The sequence below is a fragment of the Oncorhynchus keta genome, chromosome 18 (genome assembly GCF_023373465.1).
Source record: "Oncorhynchus keta strain PuntledgeMale-10-30-2019 chromosome 18, Oket_V2, whole genome shotgun sequence".
NCBI classification, from domain to species: Eukaryota; Metazoa; Chordata; class Actinopteri; order Salmoniformes; family Salmonidae; genus Oncorhynchus; species Oncorhynchus keta.
In genome coordinates this window covers 13,414,188-13,429,343 of record NC_068438.1, presented here as the reverse complement: position 1 = coordinate 13,429,343, position 15,156 = coordinate 13,414,188, and the positions used below count along the sequence as shown (strand labels likewise).

At 42.6% G+C, this 15,156-nt stretch overlaps 1 protein-coding gene across 2 annotated transcripts in view; it reads left to right on the top strand.

Annotated features, from left to right (window-relative positions):
• The window catches only part of LOC118397314 (huntingtin-interacting protein 1-like), a 48,152-nt gene that overhangs the window by 13,693 nt on the left and 19,303 nt on the right, over positions 1–15,156 (top strand). For both annotated transcript variants that reach the window (XM_035791956.2, XM_052467432.1), the window contains exons 2-5: positions 8,784–8,847; positions 9,342–9,484; positions 10,575–10,631; positions 14,408–14,488. In XM_035791956.2, coding sequence (XP_035647849.1) covers positions 8,784–8,847; positions 9,342–9,484; positions 10,575–10,631; positions 14,408–14,488 — 345 coding nt within the window. The remainder of the gene's footprint in view (positions 1–8,783; positions 8,848–9,341; positions 9,485–10,574; positions 10,632–14,407; positions 14,489–15,156) is intronic.

Below are 15,156 nucleotides of genomic sequence, written 5' to 3'. Positions count from 1 at the left end.
ACCCCTAAGGCCTGGGCACTCCTGTAGATCTCAAAGGATCTGATAGGTTTAAACAGTATGGTAATTCCTTCACCTTGCCTTCTGATAGGCTGGGTGGAGTTTAAACCATATTTCTCATGCCTATCCTTTAAGATCAACGAATGCGTAGGCCGTTAATGTTTGTTTCTTGACAGTGCCTCTGCCACACAGCCAGGCGACGGGAGAGGCCTCCAGAGGTCTCTGTGCACGACGTAGGTGTGCCCAGTCCAGACTAGTCTGTCTGTGAGGCAAGCCTCATCCTCTGTCTAATCTCCCCCAAAACACTCACCACCAGGCTGTTTCACACTTCCTAATTTGATTTCAGTCATCATCTCACTTCATCGGCTGCCCATACTGCGATGAGATGAGTTAATAGGCCTGTCGATGCCAGCGAGCCGCTCCAACTTCCAGTCCCATTGGCTTGCCAGGAGTCCTGGGCAGCTGACGCTCTCTTTCAGATGGATGACAGTCACGTTGTGGACTAATTGGGTCGTTCCTGTGTGGGAACTGCTTGCACAAGTGCTGGGAGCCTTTCAGCGTTGCTTGGTTTTCAGAAACTTTTTATAAAAACATTTTTTTAGGGGAAAATTGGTGTGGGGTTTTAAGTGAAATGTAAGGGTAGATACAAGTGCTATTTTACACTAAACAAAAATATAAATGCAGCATGTAAAGTATTGGTCCCCTGTTTCATGAGCTGAAAATAAAGATCCCAGAAATGTTCCATATGTACAAATTTGTTTACATCCCTGTTAGTGAGCATTTCTCCTTTGCCAAGATAATCCATCCACCTGACAGGTGTGGCATATCAAGAAGCTGATTAAACGGCATGATCATTACACAGGTGAACCTTGTGCTGGGGACAAAAGGTCACTCTAAAATGTGCAGTTTTGTCACACAACACAATTGGCATGTTGACTGCAGGAATGTCCTCCAGAGTTGTTGCCAGAGAATTGAATGTTAATTTCTCTTCCATAAGCTGCCTCCAACATCGTTTTAGAGAATCTGACAGTACGTCCAACCGGCCTCAACCTCAGACTACGTGTATGGCGTTGTGTGGGCGAGCGGTTTGCTGATGTCATCGTTATGAACAGAGCGCCCAATTGGGGCGGTGGGATTATGGTATGGGCAGGTATAAATTACGAACACAATTGCGTTTTATCGATGGCAATTTGAATGCACAAAGATACCGTGGCAGTATCCTGAGGTCCATTGTCGTGCCATTCATCTGCCGCCATCACCTTATGTTTCAGCATGATAATGCACAGCCCCATGTCACAAGGATCTGTATACACTTCCTGGAAGATGAAAATGTCCCAGTTCTTCCATGGTCTCATGTGCTCTGGATTGACATGTACGACAGCGTATTCCCGCCAATATCCAGCAACTTCGCACAGCCATTCAAAACGAATGGGACAACATTCCACAGGCCACAATCAACAGCCTGATTAACTATGCTAAGGAGATGTTTCTCTGCATAAGGCACACCAGATACTGACCCTATTCCACGCCATATATATATATATATATATATATATCTGTGACCAACAGATGCATATCTGTATTCCCAGTCAGGGGAAAACCATAGATTAGGGCCCTTATTTATTTCAATTGACTGATTTCCTTATATGAACTGTAACTCAGTGAAATTGTTGTTTATATTTTTGGTTCAGTATAGAAGATGCTGTAGACTGTATTTATATCCAAGTGGAATCTAGATATGAGATATTGTCCTTTGTCCAGTCTCCTCCTAAGCGGTTTTCAATAAGTGTCTCATCCATCCTGCAGTGGATTCTCACAGACAATGGTGACACTTGAAAAGGTCAAACATTAGCTTGCCTGTGGTCAGATCGTCAGTAAACACAGAGGAAACCACAGGAGACTTTGGTCAGATATATATGGCTCTGTGTTGACATGACGACACACACACACACACACATCTCTTGTCTTGATTATGTAACAACAGGAGTTCTACCAGTAGCACCAGTGTCCATATCAACCCTGCATGTATGTTTTATTGATTGAAGGCATGGCTAGTAGATTTGAGCATGGTTTGTGGTTCGTCCTCTGCAGGCCTACAAGCTAAGCACAGAGACACGGCTGGAGTGGAATTTAAACCAGGGAGCAGTGTGTGTTGAGAGCCGTTGGCCAGCTCTGCATTCTTCTCTCCTTCCTCTTCAGAAGGCACAGCTGTGACATAATGAATCGATCTTGTCAATACAACGCCCATCTTTGTCACCTTGAGCTGGGATATGCCATTCGTAATGAGGCTGAGAGAAAGACAAAAACGTAGGCTATTTTGTCTGCTCTCGTCATGACTGTTGCGCACCTTGTTTGTGTAATATGTACAGTGCCTTGCGAAAGTATTCGGCCCCCTTGAACTTTGCGACCTTTTGCCATATTTCAGGCTTCAAACATAAAGATATAAAACTGTATTTTTTTGTGAAGAATCAACAACAAGTGGGACACAATCATGAAGTGGAACGACATTTATTGGATATTTCAAACTTTAACAAATCAAAAACTGAAAAATTGGGCATGCAAAATTATTCAGCCCCCTTCCACATGTTTGGTGTGTCTCCCAGGTGGCTTGTGGCAAACTTTAAACAACACTTTTTATGGATATCTTTAAGAAATGGCTTTCTTCTTGCCACTCTTCCAAAAAGGCCAGATTTGTGCAATATACGACTGATTGTTGTCCTATGGACAGAGTGTCCCACCTCACCTGTAGATCTCTGCAGTTCATCCAGAGTGATCATGGGCCTCTTGGCTGCATCTCTGATCAGTCTTCTCCTTGTATGAGCTGAAAGTTTAGAGGGACGGCCAGGTCTTGGTAGATTTGCAGTGGTCTCATACTCCTTCCATTTCAATATTATCGCTTGCACAGTGCTCCTTGGGATGTTTAAAGCTTGGGAAATGTTTTTGTATCCAAATCCGGCTTTAAACTTCTTCACAACAGTATCTCGGACCTGCCTGGTGTGTTCCTTGTTCTTCATGATGCTCTCTGCGCTTTTAACGGACCTCTGAGACTATCACAGTGCAGGTGCATTTATACGGAGACTTGATTACACACAGGTGGATTGTATTTATCATCATTAGTCATTAGTCAACATTGGATCATTCTGAGATCCTCACTGAACTTCTGGAGAGAGTTTGCTGCACTGAAAGTAAAGGGGCTGAATAATTTTGCACACCCAATTTTTTTTTAGTTTTTGATTTGTTAAAAAAGTTTGAAATATCCAATAAATGTCGTTCCACTTCATGTTTGTGTCCCACTTGTTGATTCTTCACAAAAAAAATACAGTTTTATATCTTTATGTTTGAAGCCTGAAATGTGGCAAAAGGTCGCAAAGTTCAAGGGGGCCGAATACTTTCGCAAGGCACTGTATATGCAGATTGTTTCTATAATCAAAAGTGTGTGTGTGTGTGTGTGTGTGTGTGTTATATACACACACACAGTTTTGATCATTGTTTCTGTAATCTACATGTCCAAATGAACAAGGTGTCCAAAAAATCACACAATAGCTTCTGGTGTGTACTTTACTCCAACCAAGCATGACTATGTAGTGTACTATACCTCGGCTATTCCTCTGACTTCCATGGTCAGCAAGTTCTTCCTTCATGTGAAACCAACACACTTCCTGTGCTCCCAGTGAACCACCAGGGAAGTGGACCTGTGATGATTTATCACCCTCTGCTTCCCCTCCCAGAGAGGACTCCGGACATCTGGGGGAAGTGAGATTATTCAACCGGGCCTGTCCTTTTGTGACACTCCCCGCAACCACTCCACTTCAGACCTCCATGTCACTGTTCTTTATCGGAGAACATGCTACATGTGACACGGCTATTCATTTAGAGCAGGGATGGGCACCTGCCGGCCCGCCCATCTTTTGTAGGCCCACAGATGTGTTAGATAGATATATATATATCTATCTATCGAGAGCACACATTTTTCGGGGTCTCAATTTACTGATGAGAGTTAGAATAGTAGGATACACAAGCTGCAATTTGGAGATTTGGATGTGCATCTGCAGTTTTTCTCATTATGTCAGTCAGTCACTCAGTTAGCCACTCAGTTAGCCATGTCAGCTGACATTGGTAAGTTATCTGGCTAGACTAAAGCGATCTATCTAATCTTGTTGTAATCATGGTTGAATAATAGACCAGGTTGAGGGGGGTAATTGATTTTGTTTGTCATTCTCACTTGGATATCATATTAACATGACAAAATGTGTAGAATTGCAGGAAATATGCTTAAAAAACTGCATATGTTTCTCTCCGCCCCATTGCAAAATGTGTTGCCCATCCCTGATTTTAAAGGCTCCGAGCAGAGGTGGAGGTGCATAGGGGGGGGCTGCCTTTTCCTCTCAGATGGAGGCCAAGATCTAATAGGCCTATCACTAAAGGGGAAATAATGTGGCTCTTTACACAGAAGTTAAAAGAATGTCTCCTGATTTGAAATATGACAACCCTGAAGTCAAATGATTATTCTTGGAAGGTATGGAAGGCTTTCTGGGAGTGTGTGTGAGGAATCAGATGTTTACCTTGCAGATGGCTGATGGGGTTGTGATGTGTGTGTGTGTCCTTTTGCATTTGCTCAGCCTTGTTTGTTTAACCCTCTCAGAACTGGAGGTAGGCCAATACCACCACAAATAACTGGACAAGTGAAGCCCACACTGGGCCAGTTTGCTGAGGATTGCTTTCTTGAATATTCAGAACAAGTAGGCTACTTGTACTTGTAGTGTACAAGTATTGTCTTTTTTGTTACAATTGTTTTATTGTATAAACTCGACAGAAAAAGAAACGTCCTCATTGTCAACTGCGTTTATTTTCAGCAAACTTAACATGTAAATATTTGTATGAACATAAGATTCAACAATTGAGACATAAACATAAGTCATGTTAACATAAACAAGTTCCACAGACATGTGATGAACATAAATTTAATAATGTGTCCCTGAACAAAGGGGGAGGTCAATATCAAAAGTAACAGTCAGTATCTGGTGTGGCCACCAGCTGCATTAAGTACTGCAGTACATCTCCTCCTTATGGACTGCACCAGATTTGCCTGTTCTTGCTGTGAGATGTTACCCCACTCTTCCACCAAGGCACCTGAAGGTTCCTGGAAATTTCTGTGGGGAATGGCCCTAGCCCTTACCCTCCAATCCAACAGGTCCGAGACGTGCTCAATGGGATTGAGATCGGGCTGGCCATGGCAGAACACTGACATTCCTGTCTTGCAGGATATCACGCACAGAACGAGCAGTATGGCTGGTGGCATTGTCATGCTGGAGGGTCATGTCAGGATGAGCCTGCAGGAAGGGTACCACATGAGGGAGGAGGATGTCTTCCATGTAATGCACAGCGTTGAGTCTGCCTGCAATGACAACAAGCTCAGTCCGATGATGCTGTGACACACCGCCCCAGACCATGACGGAACCTCCACCTCCAAATAGATCCAGCTCCAGAGTACAGGCCTCGGTGTGACGCTCATTCCTTTGACGATAAATGCGAATCCGATCATCACCCCCGGTGAGACAAAACGGCGACTTGTCAGTGAAGAGCACTTTTTGCCAGTCCTGTCTGGTCCAACGACGGTGGGTTTGTGCCCATAGACGGCGTTGTTACCGGTTATGTCTGGTGAGGATCTGCCTTACAACAGGCCTACAAGCATGAGAAACAGTGTTTAAACTAGAGGTCGACCGATTATGATTTCTCAGCGCCGATACCGATTTTATTGGAGGACCAAAAAACACCGATACCGATTTATTTGTAAGAATGACCATTACAACTACTGAATGAACACTTATTTTAACTTTAATATAAGACATCAATAAAATCAATTTAGCCTCAAATAAATAATGAAACATGTTCAATTTAGTTTAAATAATGCAAAAACAAAGTGTTGGAGGAGAAAGTACAAGTGCAATATGTGCCATGTAAGAAAGCTAATGTTTAAGTTCTTTGCTCAGAACATATGAAAGCTGGTGGTTCCTTTTAACAGGAGTCTTCAATATTCCCAGGTTAGTAGTTATTATCGGAATTATAGGACTATTTCTCTCTATACGATTTGTATTTCATATACCTTTGACTATTGGATGTTCTTATAGGCACTTTAGTATTTGCCAGTGTAACAGTATAGCTTCCATCCCTCCCCTCGCTCCTACCTGGGCTCGAACCAGGAACACATCGACAACAGCCACCCTCGAAGCAGCGTTACCCATGCAGAACAAGGGGAACAACGAGTCTCAGAGCGAGTGACGTTTGAAATGCTATTAGCGTGCACCCCGCTAACTAGCGAGCCATTTCACATTTGTTACACCAGCCTAATCTTGGGAGTTGATTGGTTTGAAGTCATAAACAGCGCAATGCTTGAAGCTTTGTGAAGAGCTGCTGGCAAAACGCACTAAAGTGCTGTTTGAATGAATGCTTACGAGCCTGCTGGTGCCAACCATCGACCAGTCAGACTGCTCTATCAAATCATAGACTTAATTATAACATGATAACACACAGAAATACGAGCCTTAGGTCATTAATATGGTCGAATCCGGAAACTATCATCTCAAAAACAAGAGGTTTATTCTTTCAGTGAAATACGGAACCGTTCCATATTTTATCTAACTGGTGGCATCCATCAGTCTAAATATTCCTGTTGCATTGCACAACCTTCAATGTTATGTCATTATTATGTACAATTCTGGCAAATTAGTTTGCAAAGAGCCAGATGGCCCAAACTTTTGCATATACCCTGATTCTACGTGCAATGAACGCAAGAGAAGTGACACAATTTCACCTGGTTAATATTGCCTGCTAACCTGGATTTCTTTTAGCTAAATATGCAGGTTTAAAAATATATACTTCTGTGTATTGGTTTTAAGAAAGGCATTGATGTTTATAGTTAGGTACACTTGGAGCAACGACAGTCCTTTTTTTGCAAATGCGCGCCGCATCGATTATATGCAACGCAGGACAAGCTAGGTAAACTAGTAATATCATCAACCATGTGTAGTTATAACTAGTGATTATGATTGATTTGGTTTAATGCTAGCTAGCAACTTACCTTGGCTTCTTACTGCGTTCGCGTCGCAGGCAGGTTCCTCGTGAGGCAGGTGGTTAGAGCGTTGGACTAGTTAACCGTAAAGTTGCAAGATTGAATCCCCGAGCTGACAAGGTAAAAATCTGTCATTCTACCCCTGAACAAGGCAGTTAACCCACCGCTCCTAGGCCGTCATTGAAAATAAGAATGTGTTCTTAACTGACTTGTCTAGTTAAGTAAAGGTTAACTAAAGGTGTAAAAAAAAACACACAAAAACGGCAAAATCGGCGTCCAAAAATACAGATTTTGGATTGTTATTAAAACTTGAAATCGGCCCTAATTATTCAGCCATTCCGATTAATCGGTCGACCTCTAGTTTAAACCCTTTACAATGAAAATCTGAAGTTATTTGGCTTTTTCCAAATTATCTTTGAAAGCCAGGGTCCTGAAAAAGGTTGCTGTGTGTGTGTGTGTGTGTGTGTGTGTGTGTGTGTGTGTGTTCTAATGGTTCAGTTAAAGTATGGTGTTTGAAACATTAGGGTAAGGCTTTGATTGCTACATAGACCTGTAGCCTACTGAATGTGTCAACACCTCTTTGGGCCAGGTATCCCGCTAGCGTGCCACTACGACAACATCCGGTGAAATTGCAGAGCGTGAAATTCAAAATACATAAATCATAATATTAAACATTCAGGAAAATACAACTGTCATACATCATTCGTTAGCTTACAATCATGGTAATTGAACCACTTTGTCCGATTTACGAAAGGCTTTACGGCGAAAGCATTGCATTTGATTGTCTGAGGACAGCACCCCGCATACAAATGGATTATTAAAAAAATTTAGCAATAAAATTAATCACTTACTGAAGATCTTCCTCTGTTTGCAATCCCAAGGGTCCCAGCTACACAACAATTGGTCATTTTGTTCAATAGAGTCCTTTATATTCCAAAAAAGTCAGTTTAGTTGGGACGTTTGATTCAGTAATCCACTCGTTCAACATGCAGACAAAGGAATCCCAAAAGTTACCGGTAAACTTCGTCCAAACACGTCAATGTTTCTAATCAATCCTCAGGTACTCTGATTATGTAAATAAACAATACAATTTAAGACGGAATGTAGTATGTTCAATACCGCCGATAAATGACGAAGTGCTTGCCCTCATTCACGCGCACCACAAGACTCGCGTCCTAATGAGGGACACCCTGGAAAAACTACAATTACTTGTTCATTTTTCAAAAAACAAGCCTGAAACCTTTTATAGACTTGACATCCAGTGGAAGCCATAGGTACTGCAATTTGGGTCCTTTTTGGTTGGAAATTCAATAGGCCAACATAGGAATGGCCTGGGAGCTCAAAAAACATTTTCCGGGTGGATTTTCCTCTGGTTTTTGCTTGCCATATCAGTTCTGTTATACTCACAGGCATTACTCTAACCATTTTAGAAACTTCAAAGTGTTTTCTATCAAATACAACCAATTATATGCATATCCTAGCTTCTGGGCCTGAGTAACAGGCAGTTTTACTTTGGGCATGTCAGATTATCCAAACTTACAAACACTGTCCCCTAACTCGTAGAGGTTAACAGTAGTTCACTTTGGCGTCTGCTAAATCATCTAAAAATAAAGAATTTTGTGTGTTCTGTGTTCCTCGAGTGAGAAGTGAAAAGCATTGCCCTGATTTGGTCTTTTCTGTCTCTTTTCTCTTTCCCTCCACTTCCCCCTCTGCACAGGCTGTGAGCATCAACAAGGCCATCAACACGCAGGAGGTCGCCGTCAAAGAGAAGCATGCCAGGAATATCCTCCTTGTGGAGTCGGGTGTGTCGCTGTGTGTGTGTGCAGTGTCTGTTAGTTGCGTGTGTGTGTGTGTGTGTTGGATAGAATCTGTTTTCCTATGACTATAGAGAAAGGAGAACTGTGTTTATGTTGATACCCATGGGTTTGTGGAAGCTCTTGAGTGTTCCTTCATGACTCAGGGTTATGTTTGTGCAAAACAAAAACAGTATTGTAACCTGACCGTGGTTGTCAGCCGGGACCAGGCCATTCATTTAGCTATGTGTCTGAGAAAGAGACTGAGAGACGGACTGCTCTATACGGTCTTTCTGTGAGATAAGTTCAGAGATGTGTGAGAGGTTTTCAGCCCCTCTTGAGAGAACAATGGACGTTGAATAGGCAAGCAAAACACCTCTCTGTTAACTCCCCCAGCACATTTTGTCATAGCAGCCTTCATCAGAGTATGTGTGCTCTCTCTGCCATCTCCTGTGTGTTTCTCCTTGACTGGTTCGTCTCACCCTGTATCCTGGGGACCCACCATGAGAAGGGCGCCCACACCTTCTGGGCGGCGGTCAACCGGCTGCCGCTCTCCAGCAATGCGGTGCTCTGTTGGAAGTTTTGCCACGTTTTCCACAAGCTGCTGCGAGACGGCCATCCCAACGTAAGTCTGAACCCACCAACACAGCCCTGATGGGACACACACCTGGGTTGCGATCTTTAAGGCGTGCAATATAAAACATTTTGCAACAGAAATGAGCATTTGTTATTGGGCAAAACTCTGTAGTCCCTCCCAGTTTCACTCCGCTTTCTTAATGAACACGATCCAGGGTCACGCGCATCTCGCCGTAGACTTGTGCTCAAGAGGTCTCAAATGAAACATTATTCCATGTTTATTACTCGGCTGGCTTTGGTTTGAAGCTATGCAGGATAGGACCAGGGTTGGGCTTGAGTGGGAGACTGACATTCTGACGCTCTGTGATCCCTAAGATCCCACAACACTTATCCCAAGACTAGGGGTATTAACCCTGGTCGCCCTGTCTTAATTCCTAATCCAGCTCTCCTCATGCCCAGCTTCCAATTGGCTCATTTCAAACCCCTCTCTTGTCCTCTCCCCTGCAACTCTTCCCCAGGTCATTACTGTAAATGAGTGAGTGTTTTCCGTTAACTTACCTGGTAAAATAAGGTTTAAGTCAACTAAATATAGGGGCGGTTTCCCGGAAACAGATCAAGCTTAGTTCTGGACAAAAAATATATTTAAATGGAGATTCTCCGTTGACCATGCTTTTAGTCCAGGACTAGACTTAGTCTGTGTCCAAGAAACCGGCCCATAGGGAATATCATTTGAGATTTGCACTTAATTCAGAATAGCCGTTAGTCTGGTCCAAGATTTGTATGTGCTGCCTTGCCAAGTCATATTGCATTGTCATGCCAAATGCAAACAGATCTGGGGCCAGGCTACATGGCCTCTACTTTTATGAATATATCCTACTGTACAGTGAGATGACAACTCATCAGTCTAGCCAAATTAACTACAACGCCCCATGCAAATTATCAGCATAGTGCTGTTCACACACCCCCATACACATTCACTTCTGAGCACCCTAGCGATTGCCCAACACACTGGCCTTGAACACACCCACACAATGCATACAGTACAACTTCACATGTAGTGCTCTCTGTTGAATCAGCAACACTCTGAACTTTTGTCTTGTGGCTTCAGCCTTGTCTAAATTCTCTTTCGGTGTGTTCAGGTGATAAAGGACTCGATGAGGAACAAGGCGGACCTCAGTGACATGAGCAGAATGTGGGTAAGGACCAGAACACCTCACCGACGTTTGCCATTAGGGCCCTAAGGCCAGGAAAAGCTCTCAGCCCCAGTCATCATGTCTACCACTCTTAACCGGCAGGCTGGCATGGACACATTGGATGCGTCAGAAATGGCACCCTATTCCCTATATAGTGCACTAAGTTTGACCCTGTTCAGAAGTAGTGCACTATATAGGGTAGGGCTGACCCAAATTAGTCGTTTGGTAGATAAGTTGGTCAAATGCAATTTTTGGGGGGTCGAACAGTAGCATATAAATATATGTTTATTGTTTTATGGCACATGAGACACATGTCTTATTTTCGCCCATCTCGGTGAACTAATCCATTGTGGAGGCTGCGGGTATGGCACAGTCCAAGAAGAAGGGGTGTGTGGCTAAGATACACAATACACGTCTCTCTCTAGAATGCACGCTCTCCCAACAATTTGTGCACTGTCATTGTTGTGTGATTTGATTGTCAGCGTATATCAATTCCTCATTACATACTGTATATCAGCAGTAGTACATTTACTGTTAATTCCTAGAATTTCGAATCTACAATGTTTGTTTGGTTACGGTAATTTATGTTAATGCATTCAATATATTAATCCAGTCTTTTTTACCGTTCTCATTGTCGGAGTGGACACGTTGTTTGCAGAGCGCACAACCTATGCTACACTTGTGAGAAAGTAGTTTTTGTTTTATTTAATTCCATTTACGAGTTTTGTTAATTTAGTGATTGTCTTTTTTTTGGAGTGCTCCTGTCAATGTTGGGCCTGATTACCCGTAGAAGTAGACTTATAGGCTACCTGGCCTGCGTGCAAATGTAGGCATATAAATGTGCCCATTTGGGGGTCCGATAGTATTTCTGATTGGCTTAACGCACCACCACTAATGACCTGTGGATCTTCTCAGTCATGTTTTCTTCACCTCAAACAGCAAGCAAACAAAGTCTGTTTCTACATTCATTGAGAATGACAGTAGTTCCTCAATGTATTAAACAAATCTTTCCAGCTCTCCTTTTCTCTCCCAGCGTGAAAGGGGATAATGGCATGCTCTGATCCAGTGGAAAATAGTCCTACTGCTTGTCCCCTGTGTAAATGGCCTACAGCTGTGTCTGTCCTGAGCTCACTGGTGCAGGAAACCTTGAGGGCCCTGAATATTTTATACAATGTTCCAAGTTTTCTAGCATGAACTTCAGGCCTGACCAAGTTAATAGTTGATACAATGTTTCTAGTGCATTGCAGACAGGCCATATGTCGCCAATGTGATTTATAGTCTCATTTAATTTTCTCTGGCTATTTCCTACCTGCAGGCTGCAGTGTTATTGGTTGGCTTTATATGTACGCTATTTGTATGTAGTTGACATACTTTTTATGGTTGTATCATTTTCATTTTGAGACATGAAGACGTTATAATAAATGAAATGAAACTGTTAGACAAAAATGTGCATATGAAAACCATAACTGGCACTCGGATCAATTGGCATTCCATAGGGAATATGATGTGATTTAGAACACACGTGTCATGGACAGTGACTGAGGGAGTAAAACCATAATAATCACCACCATGTCATCATTATTATCAGCGTGGTGTGTCCATGCCGGTCTGCTGTCAGTGTTGCCATCGGAGAGACCGACATTCTAATAGGTGACAGACACACAGCAATGTGGTTCTGCTAAACCCGAGTCGGACTAAATAACACGCTGTTGTTATGGTATCCTAATGGTGCTACTGTGTATAAACTATTGCTTTTTGGGGTGGGGGGGTGGGGGCTGTTTCCATCCAGGTGAATGATTGATTCAGGACTGTTGACTGTTATTTTTACATGAAATAACCACCTTTCAACAAGAGTTGCCTCTGGGTTGCAGCAGTAAAGTGGAAGAAACGATTACTGCTCAGGCATTCAGTGAGTAGGAGGGTGGGGGTAGTAGGGACTAGTCACCGTTTCCTGGAAGTACACTTAGTCGTGTCTCTCTTGGTATTTGCTAATGGGACAAAATATACTAGGACTCTGGGAGAGGGACATTGATGACCAGTACTGCTTCCTTCCTGTTGTGACATCACATTGAGGGCCCAAGGAAAGGGAAGCGAGAAGAAGCAATTGACTTCATAGCTGGCTATTCAGTTTTTGACACACACACACACACACTACATGATGCGTGGGTTGACTCATAACCCACAATCCTTGTGGTTATATCTGTTGGCGGGCGGGTTTAAGGTCATTTAAAAATGGTGTTGGGGTCAAGTTGAATAAAGAGAAAATAATACCTATAGATATGAATTGCACTAGAATTATACATAAACTTAAATTGCACAACAATTACACATTTTTCTTTCATTATTTTAGGCTATCTGGCATTCGTGCGTAAGCAAGCCTAAGCTTTCGGGCCTAACTGTACGCGCACCTTAGGCCTTCAAATAGGCCTCTGGCACGTCAAGGGAACTAGCCTGCTGTTCAGATGGGTTCAATAGAAACTGAACTCTGGACACTGACTGGAGGTAAATAACATCTCACAGTCTTAATATTAACTTCTGCAGAATTAAGCATTACTTACAGTGAAATTGTAAGCAACAATTTGGCAACAATACTTTATTTATCCAGAACAATATTTTATTTCAGTATCTTGAAAGAATGCAAATGTTCAGTCAGCACCTCTACATCTGTATATCTTTATATATGGTCAGTACCAGTCAAAAGTTTGGACACTTACTCATTCCAGGGTTTTTCTTTATTTTGTACTATTTTAGAATAATAGTGAAGACTTAAACTATGAAATAACACATATGGAGTCATGTAGGTAGCAAAAAAGTGTTAAACAAATCAAAATATTTGAGATTCTTCAAAGTAGCCAACCTTTGCCTTGATGACAGCTTAGCACACTCTTGGCATTCTCTCAACCAGCTGTCTGACTCTTAATGTTGTCTTTCAATAGCAGCACCATATCGCCAAGTGAAATTCTGAGTGTGTAAATATACTTGGCAATAAAGGTGATTCGGATCAGCATCATAAAAGCTGATAAGTATTTCAACCACATACAATATGCATCAGATCTTATCAGAAACATGTTGGGTTGTTTTCACAGCTTTCTATTTCCTTGCAACCAGTCAAACTGATGCAGTCTTTGTTTTATTTTTAGCTATTGCATTTTCTCCCCAGTCCCTAAACATCTTTGCTCTGCGAAGAAGCAGAGATGACAAATAGATCTTTACTGACGTCAACTAGATTTAAACATTCATTCTATCCATTTATGACATTATTCTGGTGAGCATTTTTTTTTTGTCTTCTAGGGCAACATATAATGACAGAAGAGAAGCTGCATGTATCTAGTAATAGATGATAAAAATGATAAGCAGAAACCTATCTAAAATCAGGCTAAACTAATCTTGCTCCCCCTGTCAAAAAATTGTTCTGCCGTCTTTGACTGTAGCCTACAATGCATTTTCTATATTGGCGGGTTAGGGTCGGGTGTGGGCCTCAGATTTTCACGTTATCACGTAGTCGAGCTCTGCTGATGGGTTAGCAATCACGAGAGGGTGCAGGTGAACAAAGAGCTGACCCGCACACCACTAACACACAAACATACATACTATTGACACACGCATACAGTGTAAGACTTTGCAGAAGCAGATCCATTTTATTTCATGATAAAATTCCTTCTGCAACTAGCGATCCCTTTAGGAACTCTCCCAAGCCTCTGGAGAAGATCATGTCTATCTCACTTTGATCTGGTCTCTCTCTCCGGTGTCTCACTCCATCTGCTCCCCTCTGCCCTCAGGGTCACCTGAGTGAAGGCTATGGGAAGTTGTGCAGCATCTACCTCAAACTGCTTATCACCAAGATGGAGTTCCACGTCAAAGTGAGTAGTGCCCCAGCCTGTATGACTGACTGACAGACAGACCAGTCTCTCTCTCTCTCTCTCTCTCTCTCTCTCTCTCTCTCTCTCTCTCTCTCTCTCTCTCTCTCTCTCTCTCTCTCTCTCTCTCTCTCTCTCTCTCTCTCTCTCTCTCTCTCTCTCTCTCTCTCTCTCTCTCTCTCTCTCTCTCTCTCTCTCTCTCTCTCTCTCTCTCTCTCTCTCTCTCTCTCTCTCTCTCTCTCTCTCTCTAACTCTCTCTCTCTCTCTCTCTCTCTCTCTCTCTCTCTCTCTCTCTCTCTCTCTCTCTCTCTTTTATTTATATATATATATATATACCCTTCTCTAGGGGTATTCCTCACACAGACACACGTCTCTAAAACTAATGGCCTTTTAGGAATCAGTAGATCATAGACCGCTAAGCTCGGTGAAATACTGCAGGCAGCAGACTTGGTGTTGCTCTGGAGGTTTTAGTCCTTGTTCCTGATTTTTAAATGGAGATGCCTATTGAATTGGGAAAAACCGAGGGTAAATCTCAATTGTATTTCCTTGATTCCTCACGTCCTTGATTCCTCACGTCCTATCTCCTCATCTCCTTCTCAAAGAACATTGTAGCAGAAGACCTTGAATCTTCTCCTCCGATGCGTTTTGAGAAGGAGGGAAGGCGAGATGAG